General features: G+C 36.8%; 1 protein-coding gene across 2 annotated transcripts in view; it reads right to left on the bottom strand.

Annotated features, from left to right (window-relative positions):
* Positions 1-234: 234 nt before the first annotated feature.
* Positions 235-20,313, bottom strand: part of LOC141569539 (gamma-taxilin-like) — a 79,024-nt gene continuing 58,945 nt past the window's right edge. Inside the window, exons 4-10 of one of the 2 annotated variants that reach the window (XM_074323197.1) lie at positions 16,082-16,252; positions 14,448-14,642; positions 11,893-12,012; positions 9,038-9,112; positions 6,008-6,100; positions 3,524-3,619; positions 235-2,587 (exon numbers count right to left, since the gene is read on the bottom strand). In XM_074323197.1, the coding sequence (XP_074179298.1) occupies positions 2,279-2,587; positions 3,524-3,619; positions 6,008-6,100; positions 9,038-9,112; positions 11,893-12,012; positions 14,448-14,642; positions 16,082-16,252 (1,059 nt within the window). In that variant the 3' untranslated portion in view covers positions 235-2,278. The remainder of the gene's footprint in view (positions 2,588-3,523; positions 3,620-6,007; positions 6,101-9,037; positions 9,113-11,892; positions 12,013-14,447; positions 14,643-16,081; positions 16,253-20,313) is intronic. The other variant, XM_074323198.1, reaches the window with a different exon arrangement.

The raw sequence follows: 20,313 nt of genomic DNA, 5'->3' as shown, positions 1-20,313 counted from the left end.
AGCTTTGCCAGAAATTACATTATAGAAATCTAGAATTTAGTAAGTTAAGATGCTAACAGACCTCTGGCTGAACAAAAGGACTGCCAATCAATCAGAGAGTACTCTCCTCTACTCCCTGCTTATTTAAATTGTGCAAAACTATGGTTTAAGACCATAGGAATCAGCTATTTATAACAATTATCTTTGATTGGTATCATACAATTAAAGTCAAATTAAATACAAAGAAAACAAAGAGGTGGTTAATCATTATGTATTTATTAAATCTTAACAGAGTACATAAAATAAGGGTCATATTAATGAAAAATCTCTACAAAATGTCTTTGAAAAGCGAAATAAGGCTGCCCTATCAATTTTGTAACTCCATGAAAGATGTGAGCTGTAAAAATAAAGCAGTGTATTTAGTCCTGCATGATTTGTTTTTTTCGGTTATTTTCACTTCCAATTGGAAAGAGGTAGATTTTTTTCTGCAACACCTGAAAAATGGACAGTGGTAACCAGGTGTAGCCAGAGTTTCAAACATAAGTAAAAACTATGTCTCATAACCACAAAATGTATTCATATACATTTGAAGATGAAATGGTCTGTCAAGCTATTTACATTTTTTCTATTCCGTCCTAAAATCCACTGCCACTATAGACTGCAGTTTTCACAAAATTGGTGCAACAAACACAATTTAACTGATCGCAGCATTTAAACTTTTCCTGGGCCAGCTACAGTGTTTTCAAACAAGGGTTGACAAATGAAGGGTCTGAGAGCAAATAATTTGAAGATTTGATCAAACCAACAGTAATAGTGTGAAAGTAGCTTTCCCTAGTTACAGAGATGGTTTGCTAACTCCTGTTCTGGAATATAGTAGATATTGGGCATGTTATTTAGAGCCATTTAAAAGGGAACCCTTCTCTTTAGGTCCCCTTCCTCCCACCTGCCCCCACCCCACTCGGTAACCAGAAGGAAAATTCTGAAAGGAAACCACAAGTTTCCCAAACAATCCAGATCCTTTTACTATCAGAACATCCAAAAGAGTAGAGCAAGTGCTGTCAACCACACAGCTCACAGCCCAGCTTTTACCTTCCACACAAAACAAGCATCACAAAGAAGTGTGGAGGGCCACGCAATCACCTTAATCAAACGTTAAGACGTTACAAACAACAGAATCCTGCTGAAATATGACTAATAATATTCATTTGAAGTGAAAGTATACTTCTGACATATATTTTTACTTCCTCTCAAAGAATTGGGTCCAATATTTCATTCAGCAGCTGAAGGAGATGCTTATAAAACATTGATAGGGTTTGTATGGTTTTGCTAATTTGGACACAGAAATGAAATTTGTTAGATTTCATGTACCATATTTTCTTCACTGTCTGGCCTCTTGATTATCATGGTCAGTGGAGGAAGTTTATGAGTATGTCACACGCTGGGCTCTTTTTTCTATTTTCAAACCATTTTAGTTCATGAATGTAACAGGAACATTGAAACCACACAGGAAAATATACAACAAAATTATGAAATGCAGGAATTTCTCCATTCTAAATGCAGATACCTAGACACTGATGTTTTTTCCTTTAGACATCTGCTATAACCTGAAACTAAAGCAAGCGCCACTGTTTTTATCACATAAACATTAAGCCTGTTTGTCCAATGACTCGCCTGCACATCCCACTTTTTTAACAAATGACATATTCATATAACAACTGAGGGAGTCAAGACTTGAGGTCATCTCAGATTTTTCAGTGATAAAAATATTATTAAAACCTAATCTGATCAAATATGTTATGCTTGTTTCACATCTCATGGTCAAGTTTTATTTTCACTTGGCATTTAAATGAGCTACTGGAAAAAAACTATAATAATTTCTGTATTTTCTCTTTTTAAATTAGTGGACTTGAGAGTTTAAATCAGTTTTAGTTTTCACATAGGGAGCCATTGTCAGAAAAATCTAAATTATGATAATTATATGCCAGGGGCTGGGTAATTATATGATAAGGTAATGAACACAAAAACAAACACACTAAAGGAACAGGAAATGAAGGGGAAAATAAGGCAGGGATGCCACATAGCTGTGGAAGATGTACACCTTAAAACAAGGCAAAACTGCTAAGCAGCCTTCTTTATACATAGCTCAATAGTTCTAAGAAAACACAGATGTTATAGGAAAAGTAAGAACACTTGTATCAGGAAACCAATACTAACTACTACAGAAAAGTTTTACACAAACTATCTCTCTCAATAAGTGATCACAGTTCATCTCATTAACTGAATCAATGCCCAGAAGACATCAGATCACATGGAAAGGGTCTTTTGGGCTGTGTTTTGTTTCCTTCACACCCTTGGGCTCAACTTGCAAGTAGAATGCTAGGGCTCTTTTAGAGGAAGTGTTCAACTCTTTCTGAGAATCCAGAGTAGTGCAGGGCTGCATCACAGGTGTTGCTAAATTTACATCTGCGTCTTTTACAGAGACTTGCTGTTTCAGAACTTCCACCTTCTCAAGGAGCTCATTTCTTTCCATCTGAAGTGCTCTGAACAGCTTCTCTAATCGTTCCAGTTTCATTTGAAAGGTCCTATGCTCTTTGTCACGAATAGTTTTCTGAGAAACAAAGAAGAAAAGACAGAATTTATGTAACCTCTGTATATGTAAATACAAACTAGGTGACTGAACCCAGAACATACTCTAAGCCATATTGGAAACTACCTTTTATTACTCAGTGAAATTCTGGAACAACGCAAAAATACTAAATTCTCTTTCTTGTATTTCCTTAAACTTATCTAAACATCCTGGCTTTAAATCAAGCACTAATTTGAAATCATGTTAAGGAAATTCAGGATCTTAACCGAATATGCTAGAAATAAGAATACATTAAAATTTTCATTCCTACATTGATTCTTCTTCTCTTCCACCATTTCTGAGCCATAATCTTTTCTCTTGTGAAATGTTATAAACTAGTCCTGTCAAGTTCATGAGAGTAAGAAACTTAATAATTGACATGGAACATATATGTCAGCTTTACTTACAACAAATCTGACAAAAAAAACCCTCTGTGGCCTTTTCAAAAGAAGTGGAGCTAGAAAAGCAGCTGAATTACAAGTTTGTTCTCTCTCCACGGGAAATGGGAGTAACAACATTCATCTTTACTAAGGAATCGGGACTCTCAAGTTGTGGCCCTAGAACCAGCAACATCAGCAAACTTGTTAGAAATGTGAATTTGGTGCCCCCACCAAAAAAAAAAAAATTAATGAATCAAAAACTGTGAGGGGAGCAGCATACCCATTTTAATAAAATTTAGTCTGCATAAGATCACATGCTGTAGAAGAAAGCAAAATGTAGATGTTTTATAGCTGGATACAACACAAACCAGACCGAATTAGTTGGTGAAGCAAGGTAAATACCTCACTCAAGACCCGTAATTTATTGCAGGAAAGTAATAAAACCTGCAACTAGTTTAGCAAACTTCCCAAACTTCAAGTCTGCCTTAATACTGAAATAAATGAGTATTCACTGTCCAGTTATGTGAAAACTTCTCACCTCTTCAGCCATTTGCAGAAGTACTTTATTATTATCTTCCCGTTTGGTGCGCCATACTATCATTTTTTTTTCCATTTTTGCAGTTTTCTTTGTCATCTGTGAATCAACACAATTGCAAATTTAATTTCTAAGCCACACTCCCTGAAGCTCCACAGAAACATTTTATAACGTTCTTCCTCTTCCTTATGATAATACTTTCCTCAACCAGCTAGTAATCCATATCCTGTTTCTTTGAAAATAAGACCTAGCCAGACAATCAGCTCTAATGCGTCTTTTGAGCAAAAATTAATATAATACTTGGTCTTACTTTACTACAACATAAGACCGGGAATGTGATTGTGATTGTGATGATTGTGGTTGTGATTGTGATTGTGATGTGATCTATTATACTTGGTCTTATGTTAATTTTTAATAAAAAACACACATTAGAGCTGAGTCTTATTTTTGTCAGGCTAAGTCTTATTTTTGGGGAAACAAGGTATGCCTTTATAAAAGTAGCTGTACCTGTCTGTTGTTAGAAGAGCTAAGAGAAGCCCCGATGATGGTGGCAGCAGGAACCAAAGTAGGGAGCTTCATATCACCAGAAGAACAAATTTGACTCCTCAATTTCAGAGGAAATAGCAAATGAGGGCTTCAGATACTATACTCTGAAGTCTTTCAGTTAAGGCTAGAAACTCATTCTAGCTGAAGGTAGCAAGAGACAAGGCTTCCTTCTCCCTGCATGTATAAAAAAAAAAGTCCATGTTTTTTTCTGGAGAAATTAATCAAATTCATCAGATTCTTAGAAGGATAGATTAAGAATAAAACCGCATCAGTATCAGAATAAAACCTCATTAGTGTAAGAACTCGATAATTCAGGTTAAGTGAGAAGGAAAGTGATGTTAAAATTACTAAATCCTTAGCTATAGCCATCTTCACCAGTATATTTTACTTCAGATTCTGTTAAAGAGCAAATGAATCCAAAGCTAAGGGCACTGTTCTTAATCCAATGGTACAAGATCCCAATTTTCAGAACTTGAGAGTAAGATTCAGCGATGCCCATCAATCACCTTAGTTTGCAATATTCCTCTACCACCTTTGTCCCAAGTAGGGATTCTGAGCTAGGCACTGTTAAGAAAACAAGGATAAGACAGAGCCAAAGCCCTATGCTATGGGTAATCACCCACAAAACTGTACTACAAGGCAGAGTGAGACAAAGGCCATGGGAAGAGGATATGGAAGGCCTGGGAAGAGTGCTAACGTACAGGGATCTTTATAGTCATCAGCAAAGAGGAATGTGTTCCAGTCCAGAGGATTCTCCAGGATAGGAAACTGGGGAGCCCTTCGATCAAAACGGAGCCCCTCTCTCCATACCATGTGTATGCTGGAGTCCAGCTCACACTTTCACTGTTCACCCTCATTGAAGCTTCACCTGAAAGGACTGGCAGGCAGAAATAATCTGTTCAGGCTCACTGACCTTTCCACACTACTGGGTCTACAAATACCCACAGGTGGTAACTACAGCACTTAACACGACCAAGCGCTGCCTCAAATATAGCAGATACTTTCGTTGTTCTGATTTTCAGCAATGAAGAAACAGAAATGCTAAACAACTTGTCAATGGTCTACAATAAATGATGCCAGAATTGTTATTAATCCAAGAAATTTCACTAACAAGTATGTGCTGTCAACCACTATGTAAGACCTGAAAATAATGACTACAATCTACTGACAGCTTACAAAACGCCAGACCCCAACTGTTCTCTAATGACCTCCAGTTTTTAAAATTACACTATTAAAGGGGAAACGCCAAATAAATAGACTGACCCAAGTAAGTCACACGAAGCAAACAAGAGATCTCAGTTCCAGAGTCCATGCTCCAAACCGAGGAGCTCCCTGCTTATTTCAGGACTGAGGCAGATAACTAGACTCTTTACAATTTCTCTTTAGCCCATATTCTGAACTTGAGTTATCATTTTTCTACACCAAATTTAACAACTAGTTTTCAAATTTTCTAAGGATGTCCCTGTAATGTTATATGTAAAAATACCAAATTTAAAAGAGTAAAAATATTTTAGGCATTAGCTAGATACATAGGGATAATCTATTCTAACCAAAATATATCATAACTTTCCTTGGTCTGGATCTTTAAAAAATAATTGACACAACATTTTGGAAAAGAACTGGGAACAGATCACCTTAAATGATGTCTGTTTGCTTGTTTGTTTGTTTGTTTAACCTACTTCTAACAACAAACTGTCTTTAATAGAAGAAAATTCTCTTTAATAATGATAGAATGTTGAGATTATCGAGATAATTGGCAACTTGGGCAATTTCAGGGCACAATAACTGAAAAAGCCAGTGGAGCATTAGAAAAGATAAAGTTAACATCATATCAGATCAATATAAACCCATCCAACTGGTAATTATGCTTAAAATAATCACATGCAAATTTAGTAGCAGTATTCTACTATAAATATGTAAATATGTAAAAAAGGTATTTACCTTTTCCATTTCCTGCCTGAAGGTTGTAAAGAGTTCATTGCTTTTTGCCATGGTAGTCTGGAATTCTTCAAACTTATCCATATAAAGAGAAAGCTACAGAAAAAACGTATCAAATATTGTGAGTTCCAGGTAAGTGATTAAAAATCCGAAGTACTTTCAAAAGAACATAATATGGATAAACAGCAGTGAGTTGTCATATGTGATAAAAATAAGAACAAATGTATACCAAATCTCTGAACAGCCACAGGATGGGTAAAGTTCTTACAACCCACTGAAATGCATAGAACTTGTGAAATTTTGCTGGCTTCATCTAAGTATAAATGCTTAAAATGTACTAATACTTACTAGCTCTATCTCATCAATTGTAATAAAATTTAAATGTGGTGGTATAGCTATAAGTTTCACATGGACATAATGCTTTATGTACTCTCCCCTCTTACATTTGAAAAATTCTTCTTGGAAAAGAGCATTCCTTTAAGGGTCCTATCTGTACAGTTCTTAGCTTGATATCAAGGCTATCTCTTTCCTTAACATAGAATGGTAACATAGCAGAAGCCAAATATAATTTGGTTAGAGGAGAAAGAATTTAATGGGAATAGAGTTGAGAAAAAACTAAGAGGTAGAAACCTCAATTTTTCTTTAACCCCACACTCAAGGAATTTTCATTCTAGCCTGAAAATATGCTAACTGAATATACAATTCAGACTCACCTTTTCCTTCCCCCTCAGAAAAGGATTTGGTGGGGGACTGGGGACAGTAGTGGTCAGAAAAGAAAGGTCCACATGTAGGTGAGCCGAGTTATACCTCAACTGTGTGATAAATTGTTATTTACAACAGGAGAGATGCTTTAGAGATGATCTAATATAATTATTATCTTCAGGACAATGGAACAGAGGGCCGTAGAAATACAGTATTCTATGTCCAAGGGGACATGTTCCAAGACCCCTAATGCATCATGAAACCAGGGGTAATACAGAGCCATAGTACGTTTACACACACACACACACACACACACACACACACACACACACAATCTGTCTTGATACGTTTGTTCTCTCCTATACATACCTGTGATAAAGTTTAATTCACAATGTGGTCCAGTTACAGATTAACAATGACTAAGAATAAAACAGAACAATTTGAAGAATATACTGTAATAAAAGGTATGTAAATGTGGTGTCCCTCTCTTCTTCTCACCCTCTCTGTGTCCCTGTCCCCGCACCTATCTCTCATAACAGACTGGCTATCCCAGTAGTATATACAGTATGGAGATGCTGGAAAAGGTATATGATTCATGTTATCAGCCAGGACAGAGCAGGACACTCCAAGATTTCATCATGAGACTCGGAATGTGACACAGTTTAGAATTTATAAATTGTCTATTCCTGGAATTTTCCATTTAACATGCTTGGACTGAGGAAAGGAAACTGCAGAAGAAGAAACCATGGGTGAGGGGACTTACTAAAGTGTTTTGCACAGGAATAGGAGAAAAGAATAAAAGACAATCAGAGGCCAAGAAATTGCCTTTCCACTTTCCCCTTTCATCAGTGTTGTATTAGGAATACTGAACAGATCCACATGATCAGAATGGGGAGGAAGTAGGCTATGGGATGGAATCAGCCCACCCACAATTATCAGGAGAGATGGGAGATGTGGGAAGCATTTAAAAGCAATCTCTGCTTTATGTGAAAGGGAGAAACTCACTGAAAGCATTATTACCACTGGCATTAGTAGACAAGATGACTATGAGATATCCAAACCAGGCCTGCAGAAAGGCGAGGGCAGGGGCGAGCGTGAATCAAAATTTAGGGGCAGAACGCAGAAGAGTGCAGACTGATAACAACAGTACTCCAGAATCAGAGCTGGCCTTGAGAACTTGCTTAGAAAGCCCTCTGGTGAGTTATATTGGAAAACTATTAATGGCTCCCACCTTCCAGGACATCTTCAAAATGATACACAGACTTTTTAAATCTCTTTCACATCGATTCTCTTCTCCATTTATGTGGGCGGTTGAATGCATAGGGCTAATAAGGGGGTTTAAATTTTCCAGAACCATGCTAACAACATCATAATTATGATGGAAAGTACAGAAACCTTTTCATATTTGATTCCTCTTAAATTTTCATTGTAAGTTAGGCTAGCTTTGTAGACTATCATTGCATTATACAATATTCTACAAGACAAATAACACTGAAAGGGGATGCATGATAGTCTTAATGTAGTAATGTACCTTAGAACTAATTAAGGGAATTCTTACATTAAACAACATATATATATATATATATATATATATATATATATACATATATATATATATATATGTAATATATATATGATGTTTACTTTTTTTCAACAGAATGTAATCTAGTTAACCAAAAGAGAGTCAATGATACATATAAATACCTAATTGCTTCTGTCTATAAAAGCTATATAGGTATTAGTAACGTTTCAGAGATGGAAAGCACAATCAGAGGGAAAGCACAATTTTTCCTCCAGTTTCTCTTTAAGTGAGGTTGCAATGTCTGCTACCTTTATTCCACACAAAGCAAATAACAGACTGGAGTACAACAGAAGGCTTAATGCCAAAACAGGGAGAAGCCCAATTCTTTAAACACACACACACACACACACACACACACACACACACACCCTTCCACCCCCTTACCTGGAACTAAAGCATATGCAGTTTTTTAAACTACTTATAGAACAAAACATGCATTTTTCTGTGGTTTTATTATCCTCGTAGAACAAAATTCGAATGATAGTAGAGAAAATATGTAGGACGGTAGAAAGGTCACACTGAAATAGTCTGACCAGCCAGTCCTAATTTCCCCTGGACTGAGGGGTTTCCTGGGCATGTGACTTACTGTGCTAAAATCAAGAAAAGTCCTTGTCAAATTACAAGGAGTTAGTCACCCAAAATCAAGAGGAAAATTCCAAGAAGAGAAGAGATCTATTCTTTCATTCTAGCTGAGTCTGCCTGGGAACAAGGAGACTCACAAATTCTTCTACCTTCTGTTGTCAAGTTACCTGCTGTTTTAACTGTATTTCTTGATGTTTCATTTCTTCATATCTGTGCCTCGATTCTGTTGCTTCTTTTAATAACTAGAAAACAGAAACATTCTGGCAAAGTACTAATAGTAATTACACATATGACTAAAATGTCAAATGACCAGATACTTAGCCTTAGCCCTTCCTCTCATTATTTTAGAAAGAACCATGGGTCAGGGGTTTAAATATCCCAGTAACAACTGTCAATCACCTCTGTCTTCGATCTGTACCACTTGTAAGCACTTAGGAATGTAGGAATAATCTTTAAGCTGCTTAATGACTAAGATTAAGGAAAAAAAGTACTGTACAAGCCTAGTAAGAAACAGGGTTAAGTTGTTGTGATTTAGGTGAAATTTGAAACCTGGAGTTAGAAGCAAACAAACAGACAAAACCCACAAAAAGCTGTGAATCTTGACATTATCTGGGTGGTTTAGAAGCCTCTTTACTCTGGGAGAATCGAGATGAGGCAGGTAGAAATGGTATGGAGCAAAACCACCAGAATATAGTCATGTTTTGGACTACTTTTTCAAAGGCTGCAGAGAGCAGGGGGTAGGTAATATACATTGGTTTTAAAGAAAATTACATAGTGAAGTTACATAGTAGACAGTTCTGAAATTCAGTCCTTTAATTTCTGAAGCAAAATCATACATATAAGTCCAAATAAGCCTTAAAAGTACTTGAACCAACCAGAAAGTACACACATGTAATCCACGTAGGTGTGTATGTGTGTGTATGTGTTTACTTTGTACTCCGTCAAAAATGGTAACTGTTTATTTAGTTTTATACTAGACCCCACTATTGTTTACTGAAGGTCCACATTCAGAGGTGAAAACGCACCTATGTAAAGAGACTCACTTAGTACGAGTTGTTCACATCATGAGGAATAATCAGGAACTGAGTATTCCATACCACGTTTAACCACAACCTAGGCTACTTGAATGACACACTGGATGGAATAGTCAACGTTATTATATTAATTTTTCACTTTATTTATTTAAGTTAAGCATACGAGATCTGACAATTAAGTTCGCAAACTCATCCTAGAAAAAGTAGCTACATACCTCATTGCTGAATGTCACTATGGTCACCTTCGAAGCACTTTCCTTGGGTAGCTATGCACTGACGCCAGCACCTAGTCCACCCTTCAAAGCAATTTTGGAACTCTTTCTGGAATGGTCATCAGAGCTGTCATCGTATTACCCTTGATGTCCTGAATGTCATCAAAATGTCTTTCTTTCAATATTTCCTTTATCTTCAGTAATGAAAGAAGTCATTGGGGGCCAGATCAGGTGAGTAGGGAGGGTGTTCCAAGACAGTTATTTGTTTACTGGCTAAAAGCTCCCTCACAGACAGTGCCCTGTGAGCTGGTGCATTGTCGTGATATAAGAGCCATGAATTGATGGTGAAAAGTTCAGATCGTCTAACTTTTTCATGCAGCCTGTTCAGCACTTCCAAATAGTAAACTTGGTTACCTGTCCAGTTGGTATAAATTCATAATGAATCATCCCTCTGATATCAAAAAAGGTTAGCAACATCGTTTTCACCCTTGCTTTGGACTGATGGAGTTTCCGTCCTGGAGACTTGGCTGACTTCCATTGTGCACTCTGACACTTTGTTTCAGGTCATATTGGTACACCCATGTTTCATTACCAGTCATAACATCGCCCAAAATATTATCTCTCCTCTCCAAAAAGTCTCAGCAAACTTTGACTCTCCTTTGCTTTTGTGTCCTTTGGGACCATTTTTGCACACACCATTCTCATGCCAAGATTTTCAGTTAAGATTTTCCTGTTTCTCTATGGATATTTCCTTGGTCTGCTATGCTTCTGACAGTCAGCCAACAATTTTGACGCACAATTTGACCGATTTTTGCAATGTTTCCATCAGTTCCGCTTGTTACTGGAAGCCCTGACCTCTCTTCATCAGTGATGCGTTCTCTCCCCTCATAAAAATGTTTAATCCATTTGTACACTGCTGTTTCCTCTATGTCAATATCCCCATAAACTTGGACTAACATGTCCCTGATTTCACTTCCACTCTCGCCAAGTTTAACAGGAAATTCAATGTTTGTTCATTGCTCTAATTCAAGCTCAGACATTCTCGAGACGGCACACAAAAACACGCAACAATAATGAACGCCATTCAGCAAGACACTGCCACACGTCGACACGAACACAGCTGTGAGACACTGAGATACCAAGGTTATGACATTTTACTGAACTGTTTGTACAGTGCTACCAATGTAAGTGCATGGTGGCAAGTTCACGAATTTAATTGTCAGACCTCATATATGGTTTAATATGCATACATTACCTCACAAGGATCTCACAAGGTGACAATTATTGACAGGGAAAATACTCTGAGCAGACACTCAGGGGACAATGTGACATGATTGCGAAAGAGAATTCTGTTAAATTTTAGCACAATATAAACAACTGGCTTACCTACTTATTTAGAAAACAATGTAACAGAATGTAGGATACTCATGATTGGTAAACATGGTGTGAAATCTAATTGCCTTTGGTGTGCCAGGCCTAGCTTGTCAAAACTGTCACAATTTTGAACCTGGGGATCATTACCTAAGAATCAAGTTACTCTACATATACGAAAAGTAAAACATGTGCAGACGCCTCCAGTAACTTGATCTAATAATTACAGTATTATTTTTTATATGAAAATACCACTGGAAATAAAAGACTGCATGTATTCTAAAACTGCTCAATCTTGAGTGTGAAAACCCAAATTGTATGACTCAGGTGTATGTATAATATTGAAAATACGGCTTTGGTTACAATTTGGCAATAAATTTTTTTCTTTACAGTAATAGAACTTACAAACTCTCTCTCTCTTTGATGTTTTTTATCAGCTTCCTTTATTAGCTGTGTTGTTTGCTGAAGCTTAGTATCCACAAGCTGTTGTTGCAGTTCCTTATGTTTGAACACTTTATCAATATGCTGTAGGGAAAATAAAATTTCTTTTGTCACTTAATAAAAAAATGAATAGACATGAGACAAGTTACAATAACTCATTTCACTGTTCTTCCTACTGATACAATTATACTAGTAACCGTGGGTCTTTCTGTTTCTCTGCTTAAGAAGCATCTATTTATATCACCTTACAAACCTTCCTGCAGCTGCAAGAAAGATCCCATCTGACTACCCAGCCAGTGCCATCCTTGATTGTAGGTGGGTTGTTCCCATAATGGCTCTGTATTTCCTGTTTCTGCTCTATATTAAAAATTAGGCCCAAACTAACAAAAAGGAGGATAAGGAGATCAAGCTATTAATTAAATGCATTCATTACACACACAAATCCCTGGACATTTTTTTTCCTTCTCATTAAATTTCTCCACATTTCTTAGGGATTAAATCCCGGCACAGTGGATGGTATTGGATAAATTCTGCCCTTTGATGAACTGCAGTTCCTTTATCCATAAAGGTTGATAAACACATCTACCTTATGGAGTTACTATCAGAAATCACACAATGGGTGCCTGGCACATATTAGACCCTGGTAAGAGAACTTATTGTTATGTTTCCCACACTAAATTGTTAAGTAGTACATATGTATAGTAAAATCATCACAACATCCTTCTCAGACGGAGAAATAGTAACTCTCTTAGTCACAATATGACATATGATAGGAAGAAATGCTAGTTGATAACAGGCAATTTAATTAAGTTTTCAGGAGGGCACCACGTCTACTTTCACTGCAAACAGTTTGATTAGATCATTCAATTATTTCCCCACCAAAATAGAAAATTCTGTAAAAGCTAAAACAAACAAGATTTACAAGTGATAGGAGATGAACATGTACTTCCTAAATTCACTATATTAAGAGACAAGTAGACTGTCATTCTTGAAAACAGTTAAAATATTTAAAGACTCCTTTTAAGAAAATGAGAACTTTAGAAAAACAAATCAAATAATAAAAACATCACTCTGTAGGCCTAAAAAGTTTCCCCAATAAATACACTACAAAAAGAAAAAAAAAATAAGAGAGGAAACACTACATGTTAAAAAGACTTCAGGCAGAACAACTAGTAAAATGAATAAAACTTGCTTGGTTCTCATTCCAACAATCTTAAAAGGAGAGCAGAGAAATGTGAACAGTGACAAGGAATTTGATTAAACACTTATTGTTATGTTTCTAGGTGTGAAAATTATATTATGATTGTGTTTCAAAAAGTCTTGCCATTTCAAGATATGCATTCAAATAGTTCTGAGTGAAATAGTGTGACATTTTAGATTCTTTTTAAAACATAAAATGGTTGCTATACACAAAAATGGGGAAACTATTACGATGTAATCTTCCTTTAAATTTCAAACATTCCGTAAGAAGTTAGAAAACTGTTTAAAACCACAAAAGTGGGCTATTTCTGAAGCTACTGTGATGTCATCTTTCTTTAAGCTTCAAACATTCCATAAGAAGTTAGACAGCTGTTTAAAAATGGAAGGGAATAGTTAGAAAAGTACTGAAAATCTTAAATATGTTTTCAAAGGCTGTATGTAAAACTATGAATTAAAGCAATCTAAAATTGGAAACTGGATGAATGCCACAATACTTTTTCTGGTAGTAAAATACATATATAATTTACCCAATTGGTCACAGTTTTTTAAATATATATATAATTTACCCAGTTGGTCACAGTTTTTTAAATTATTACTTTTAATCTGCTTAGGTAAGGAGTGCAACGTAAATAAAAGAAACATTTTAATAGGTAAAGAATAATAAAGGCAGGCAATGATGCATCCCTTGAAAAATCCAAAGCCTCTAACACCCTGTACTTTCAGTAAGGAAACTAAAATGAGCAGGTTAATACCAAGTTGGCTTCCAATCTGGACACTACCTGACTCCGAGAACAGCTTATAAAATAAACACAATGATCATGTTTAGCAGTCAGAGATCATTCCTATAAAGTTTTTCTTCACTGGGTATGTGGCCTCCAAGAGGAGTGGGTGATGGATTAAAAGAAGGATTGTGGGATTTTTTTCCCAAACAGTATAGTAGATGGAACGCAAAGATACTTATACATTGTAACAGATTATCATAGATCTGAGATATTGAGTATTTTGAGGCCACATATTTATTTATTATTAGGCTGGATATGGGCAAATCAACCTGTATGTTAAAATCACATGGCAAATGAGTAGTATTTAACATGTCTCCCGAAAATTACCTCACTTGTCCAAATCCACTGACTCCTGTGACAATCCCAATTAGTCCTTCATTCACATGGTGCCTAGTCCTTTCCTAAGAAGTGTCTGACTTCCACTGTGCACATACAAAAGCTGTAAAACGCTGTCCTATCACACTAGTTTTAAGTTAGCAATGAATAGTGAGAAGTTTATGGTAAAATGAGCTAAACAAAGAAAACGTCTTTCTTTACCTCCTCCCTCAGTGTGTACTGCTCAACGAGAGTCTTCAGCTTCTCTCCCAATTCAATGTTTTCCTGCTGGAGTTTGGTGTTGTGAATTTCATGCTGTTCCAGCTGTACTTGGATTTCATTTAAAGTAAACTGGAAATGTGAAGTTGCTTTTTTACGACTTTCTTCTTCTTCTCGTGCTTGCTGCATATTTTCTTCCTTATTATCCAAAATAATTAATGTTAATAGAATAAACCTATAGCTAAAGTACTCAAAAAAGATGCTACTGCTAGCATTGTGGGTTCATTTAATGCTGCCCAAGGTGTTGCTTCTGACAGACAATTCCTTCTCCTGATCTATGACAAGAAAGCTCTCACTTAAAAGCAACCACATTTTCCTTAGTAAATAATCAGAGACACAAAGTACCCTTCTATAAAATAAGGGTAATCTGATCATCTGGATGGATATTTCCTGCACTAAAGTACAAGTGAGGAGCTTCTCCACAGAGTCCGCTTAGCTCCTTCCACATTATTTTCCCAACTACCCTACTCAGTGGTTAGGTAGGCCATCACCCACATCACATCAGCCTGAAGAGATTATCACATCTAGCAGCTTACTTTTTGTGTTACACCATCCATTCCACAGAGGGCAAGGGACAAATGAATCTGTATTTAAAAAAAATTCTTCTTATGAGATAAGCATCAAAGACTTTTACCTAAACAATTATCAGTGCAGTCAAAATGTTGACTTGCTATGGAGGAAGGGGGGACAACCATCTACTTTTATTCTATCAAAATCCTAGGTTTCAAAAGCAAGGAAAAGAACACCCTCATACCAGGTGAGGATTAGTTTAATGAACAGTCCTGCATTCTAGGACCGTGGGTGTTTGCTGTGATAGGGTAATTAGAGATTCTGCTTACTTGAAATCATACTTCAACTGTACCTTTTTACCTATTGCTACAAGCAGACATGTTTCCATCATGGGAATTACTTCTAATTATTCTGCTCTTTCCTTCATTCCATGTCAATGCAAATCTTGATACCTGCTCCCTCTTGCTTTATCATCAATCAAGGCAAAAGTAACAGTCTCAAGTATTTAGCAACTGAACAGCTGAAGAAAGCCAGAGAGTAGTTAAGTAAACTAGCCAATCAGCATACATAGCAGAGCTGTAAAACCTGCTTTTCATTCTCAAACACATTCCAACTCAAGTCTATTGCTACTAGTTTCTTCACTTCAGCCAGACTGTTCACTCCTTATGCAAGGACGACATGGTAATCAACTATATTAATGACCACCAGCATATTTGGCAACCTTGAGCTTCCTAAGCAGGAAAACTGTGGATATAACATTCCTGAGCAGGACACTAGGTCCCCTGTGATCAAATGTGAGGACCATGAAGGAGCTCTTCCTTGCATCTGAAAACAAAAGTTACATAGAAAGGGAATCTTAGATTTACAATGACCTCATCACACAGCACTAGCTCAAGCAAAATACGCATCAAGGTAGTAGGTGTCTGAGAACCGACAAGCCCTCTCTTCTCAGGAAACTAATCTACTAGAGGTTCGAAATAGCCCAGGAGCCATGATTGTAACTAAGTCCCATTAAAAAAAGTGAAGCAAGGATTTACTTCAAATAGATGCACAGTGAACAAACTAACCTTTAATGTCTTGTTGTGACGCTGAAGTTCCCTGCAAAGAGACTCTAGTTTGCTTCTCGCCAAGGCAGCCTTGCTGTGTTCACTCTGAAAATGAACTTTCTCTTTCACAATCTGGGCTTGCTTCTTCTGCAGAATCTTCATTTGCCTCTGAACATTCCTGCTGTCCTCCAGCTAAAATAGCAAGGACTTTACATTTAGAAAGTATAGTAAGATCGCGTCTCGGCCTTTTGGCTAAGATCTAGTGTAGAATGTACAGTAAGAACCTTGAGTCACATGAGAAAGAATTAGAATTACAGTCATGGAATCTTTTCTACTACGTTCTTAGTTGGTGAAGGAAAGCATGCATCCAATTAACTGTATGAAGAAAACCAATCTGAATGTCTTTTTTGTTAAAAACAAAAATAAATCTTTTAAGAAAATTCTTACGAATCAATGCCATCTAGTTTACTTTTCTACAGTAATATACAAAAGCTAGTTACTGAAACAAATAACCAGTCTTCAGGAGTCCTAGTGAGTGAGGAAAGCAATTTTACAGTTAGAGAGCAAATTATTTTATTTTACACTAATAGATAAAAATGGCAGTCTTCCTGAAACTTCAATACAGCTTTCATGAAAAATAAACGTTGACAGGTCAAACATCTCAACAGCAACATGACCTGCCCAAGAAGCCTATCAAGCAACATATTTGCAGATATTAAAAATACTTTCATTGGGTTACATATGTACAGCTTCACTGAATACTTTCATTGAAATTCACACATGGGTGAAGGGATCAAAAATATAGAAATGGGAGTAAACTAGACCTTTGTCGGTGAGCATGCTATATAGCATATTCAGGTATCAAATCGTAATGTTGTACAACAAAAGTTTATATAATGATATTAACCAATGTTTCCTTGATCAATTTAATGAAATAATAATCATAATAGTTTTACCTTTGTTCCTTTCACGGACTATCAGTTTAGGTGTACAACACACCTAAACTGCCGATATTTTCTGCATGCATTATCTGTAACTCAACCTCTTCCTTTCCCACTACAAAAGTTCTCATTTAGAAAAAGATGGGTCAAAATATTATCACATCTATTTTAACTGTATTCTTTAATGGTAGTAGTAGGAGGTATGACAATTAAGTTTGCTAACTTGTTGCAACGATGTTGCTCACCTTTTTTTGGTATCAGAGGGATTATTCATGATGAATTTGTAACAACTGAATAAACAGTTAACCAAGTTTACTATGTGGAAGTACTGAAAAGGCTGTGTGAAAAAGTTAGATGACCTGAACTTTTCGCCAACAATTCATGGCTCTTGTATCACAACAATGCACCAGCTCACACGGCACTGTCTGTGAGGGAGTTCTTAGCCAGTAAACAAATAACTGTCTTGGAACACCCTCCTTACTCACCTGATCTGGCCCCCAATGACTTCTTTCTTTACCCAAAGATAAAGGAACTACTGAAAGGAAGACATTTTGATGACATTAACGACATCAAGGGTATCCGATGACAGCTCTGGTGGCCATTCCAGAAAAAGAGTTCCAAAATTGCTTTGAAGGGTAGACTAGGCACTGGCATCAGTGCATAGCTTCCCAAGGGGAGTACTTCGAAGGTGACCGTAGTGATTGACACTAAGCAACGAGGTATGTAGCCACTTTTTCTAGAATGAGTTTGCGAACTTCATTGTCTGACCTCGTAATTTGTTATTACGAGGTGTAATTCAGGTGTTGCAGCTGAGAATTGACTCTTATTACATTGAAGGTGACGTATTTCCCATAACTGACTAGGTACTAGACATTGAACTAATAAACACAAATGATGTACAAGTAAACAAGAGCCCCAGAAGATGGGCATAGACACAAGTAAGTCACAGATTTGATGTGAATACACTGACTATCTCATGGATTCTCTTTCCTCTGAGAAATAAAAGGCAGTCATCTGTTGAGAAGGAAAGAGGATAAAATGAAGTCTAGGGTTTATAGTTATTAAGAAAAGTAACTAACACTGTGGAGGTTGTATAAGAGTGTAGTCACTGAAAAGAAAGAGGTATTATTATGACCACACAAAATGAAGACTTAGCTGCAGTTTCATCTATCTGGTTATACTTTTTGATAACCAGAGATGGAATTCCGTCAGGCCAGTGGAATGGGTGAATAAAGGGAAAAATCATTATTCCTGAAGAGAGTGATTTTTATGATGTGTGGAAATCTAAAGGGAAAGCAGATGTAAAGACAGAAGATGGTATGGACAAGGAGAAAGTAAGACAGTCAATGTACTTGTGGCTGCAGTGGTAGAGGGAATAAATGCGGAGGGAATCCTTCAGGAAGAATGCTGGACTGATGGTGGTTAAGACTTTGAATAGGATAGCTGTACTTGTGACTCTGGAGGTCCTATGGTACATGAGGTGACCCAGAGAAGATGGTGGCCACGGTGATACACTGACGAGGCAGTCAAGGAGTAACAGCCCAGAAACAAGCTGAAGTCACGTCACAGAGGATGAAAGAGAAGACAGAGCCAGGAATCTGTTTCCACACGCAGACAACAATTGCACTGGCAGAAATGGTCTCACATAATTATTTTAGAATTCTGAAGCCTATTCATAAAGTTTTATACTTTCCAGGGAAATCCTTGGCCAGTAAATTGTGGTAATTATAGTTAATTTAAGCCAACACTGTTGTAGCAGCTACTCATTCTTCCACTCCACAGCACCATGTCAGGTGTCCATAGTAACACCCCTGGAGTGGTTTACAGAAGGTCAGAGCAGACAATAGGGGCACAGTAGTGCTCTAAATATCAGGGATCTGTGTTCTGATGGCTAATTAATATATGTGATCATAAAGGTGCAGACACAGACATGGGACACCATTGTTATAACTGCCTATATGTGAATAGGCATGCAGGTGATTTACGGAATCAGAGCCAAGTTTATTAATTATTATTTTCACTTTATGTATCCTCTTTTACCCTTTGGGGTGCCAGGTATTTATGTGCTGGGGCATTCGCATACCTTGAGAAATTGAAAAAGTCACCATGCAACCCAGGAACAAAGAAAACCTGAGAAAAATTTAAGTTTGCATCTCAGGCTGATCTCCAACATGAAGACATTCTACAACAACAACAACAACAAAAGAATACAAAACAAAAACAGCAAACCTTGGTAAAAGTAGAGACTCTAATATCTACAATTGCCACACAGTAAAATTCAAATGCCCCATTTAGAACAACGAAAGATAATAAAGCCTACAAAGAAACAGGAAAATACGACACATTCAAAGGAAAAAAATAAATCAACAGAAAATGCCCCAGAGGAAGAACAGATGGCAGAATTAGCAACAATTTAAACATAACTGTATTTAAAATGCCCAAAACTAAAGGAAAAAGTGGACAAAGTAAGGAAAACAATGTAAATATAAAATGGAATAATCAGTAATGAGAAAGAAAACATAAAAAGGAACAAGAACAACAAAAAACAAACAAACAAAAACAAACCCCTGGAGCTGAAAAGTAAAATCAAGGAAACGAGAAATTCACTAAATGGATTCTAGAAAACTTTTGAACAGGCAGACGAAAAAAGAAGTGAACTTCAAGATACGACAATGGAAATGATCAACTCCATGGAACAGAAAGTAAAAAGAGATGAACACTCTAAAGCCTAATGGGCATGAGGGACACAATCAAGTAGACCAACATATGTATAGTACAGTCTGAGAATGAACAGGGTAATGGACAGAGAGATTATTTGAAGAAATAAAGGACAAAAATTTCCCATATTTGATATGAAATATGAATTCACAAATCCAAAAAGCCCGCTGGACTCCATGGAGGATAAAATTGTCCAATGCCAAAGACAAAGAGATTTTGAAAGCAGCAAGAGGAAAAGTGACTTACCACATTAAAGGGTCCTTCATATAGTTATCATCAGCTAACTTCTCAGCAGAGATGGTGAGGATAGCAGTCAGTGACCTCCAAACTGGTGGGGTGGGGACAGGATAACAAACTCTCAACTGAGAATCCTGTACCTGATAAAACTGTCCTTCACAAATGAGGGAGAAACAAAAACATCCCCAGATAAACAAAAGCCAAGGGAGGTTAAGATCACTAGACCTGCCATGGAAGAAATGCTCAAGGCAGTCCTGCAGGTTGAAATGAAAGAATGTGAGACAGAACTCAAAGTAGTACGAAGAAATAAATACTTGCAGTAATTGTAAACATGTGGGCAACTATAAAACTACGGTT

The sequence above is a fragment of the Rhinolophus sinicus genome, chromosome X (genome assembly GCF_036562045.2).
Source record: "Rhinolophus sinicus isolate RSC01 chromosome X, ASM3656204v1, whole genome shotgun sequence".
Classification (NCBI taxonomy): Eukaryota; Metazoa; Chordata; class Mammalia; order Chiroptera; family Rhinolophidae; genus Rhinolophus; species Rhinolophus sinicus.
This window is presented reverse-complemented; position numbering and strand designations above follow the sequence as displayed.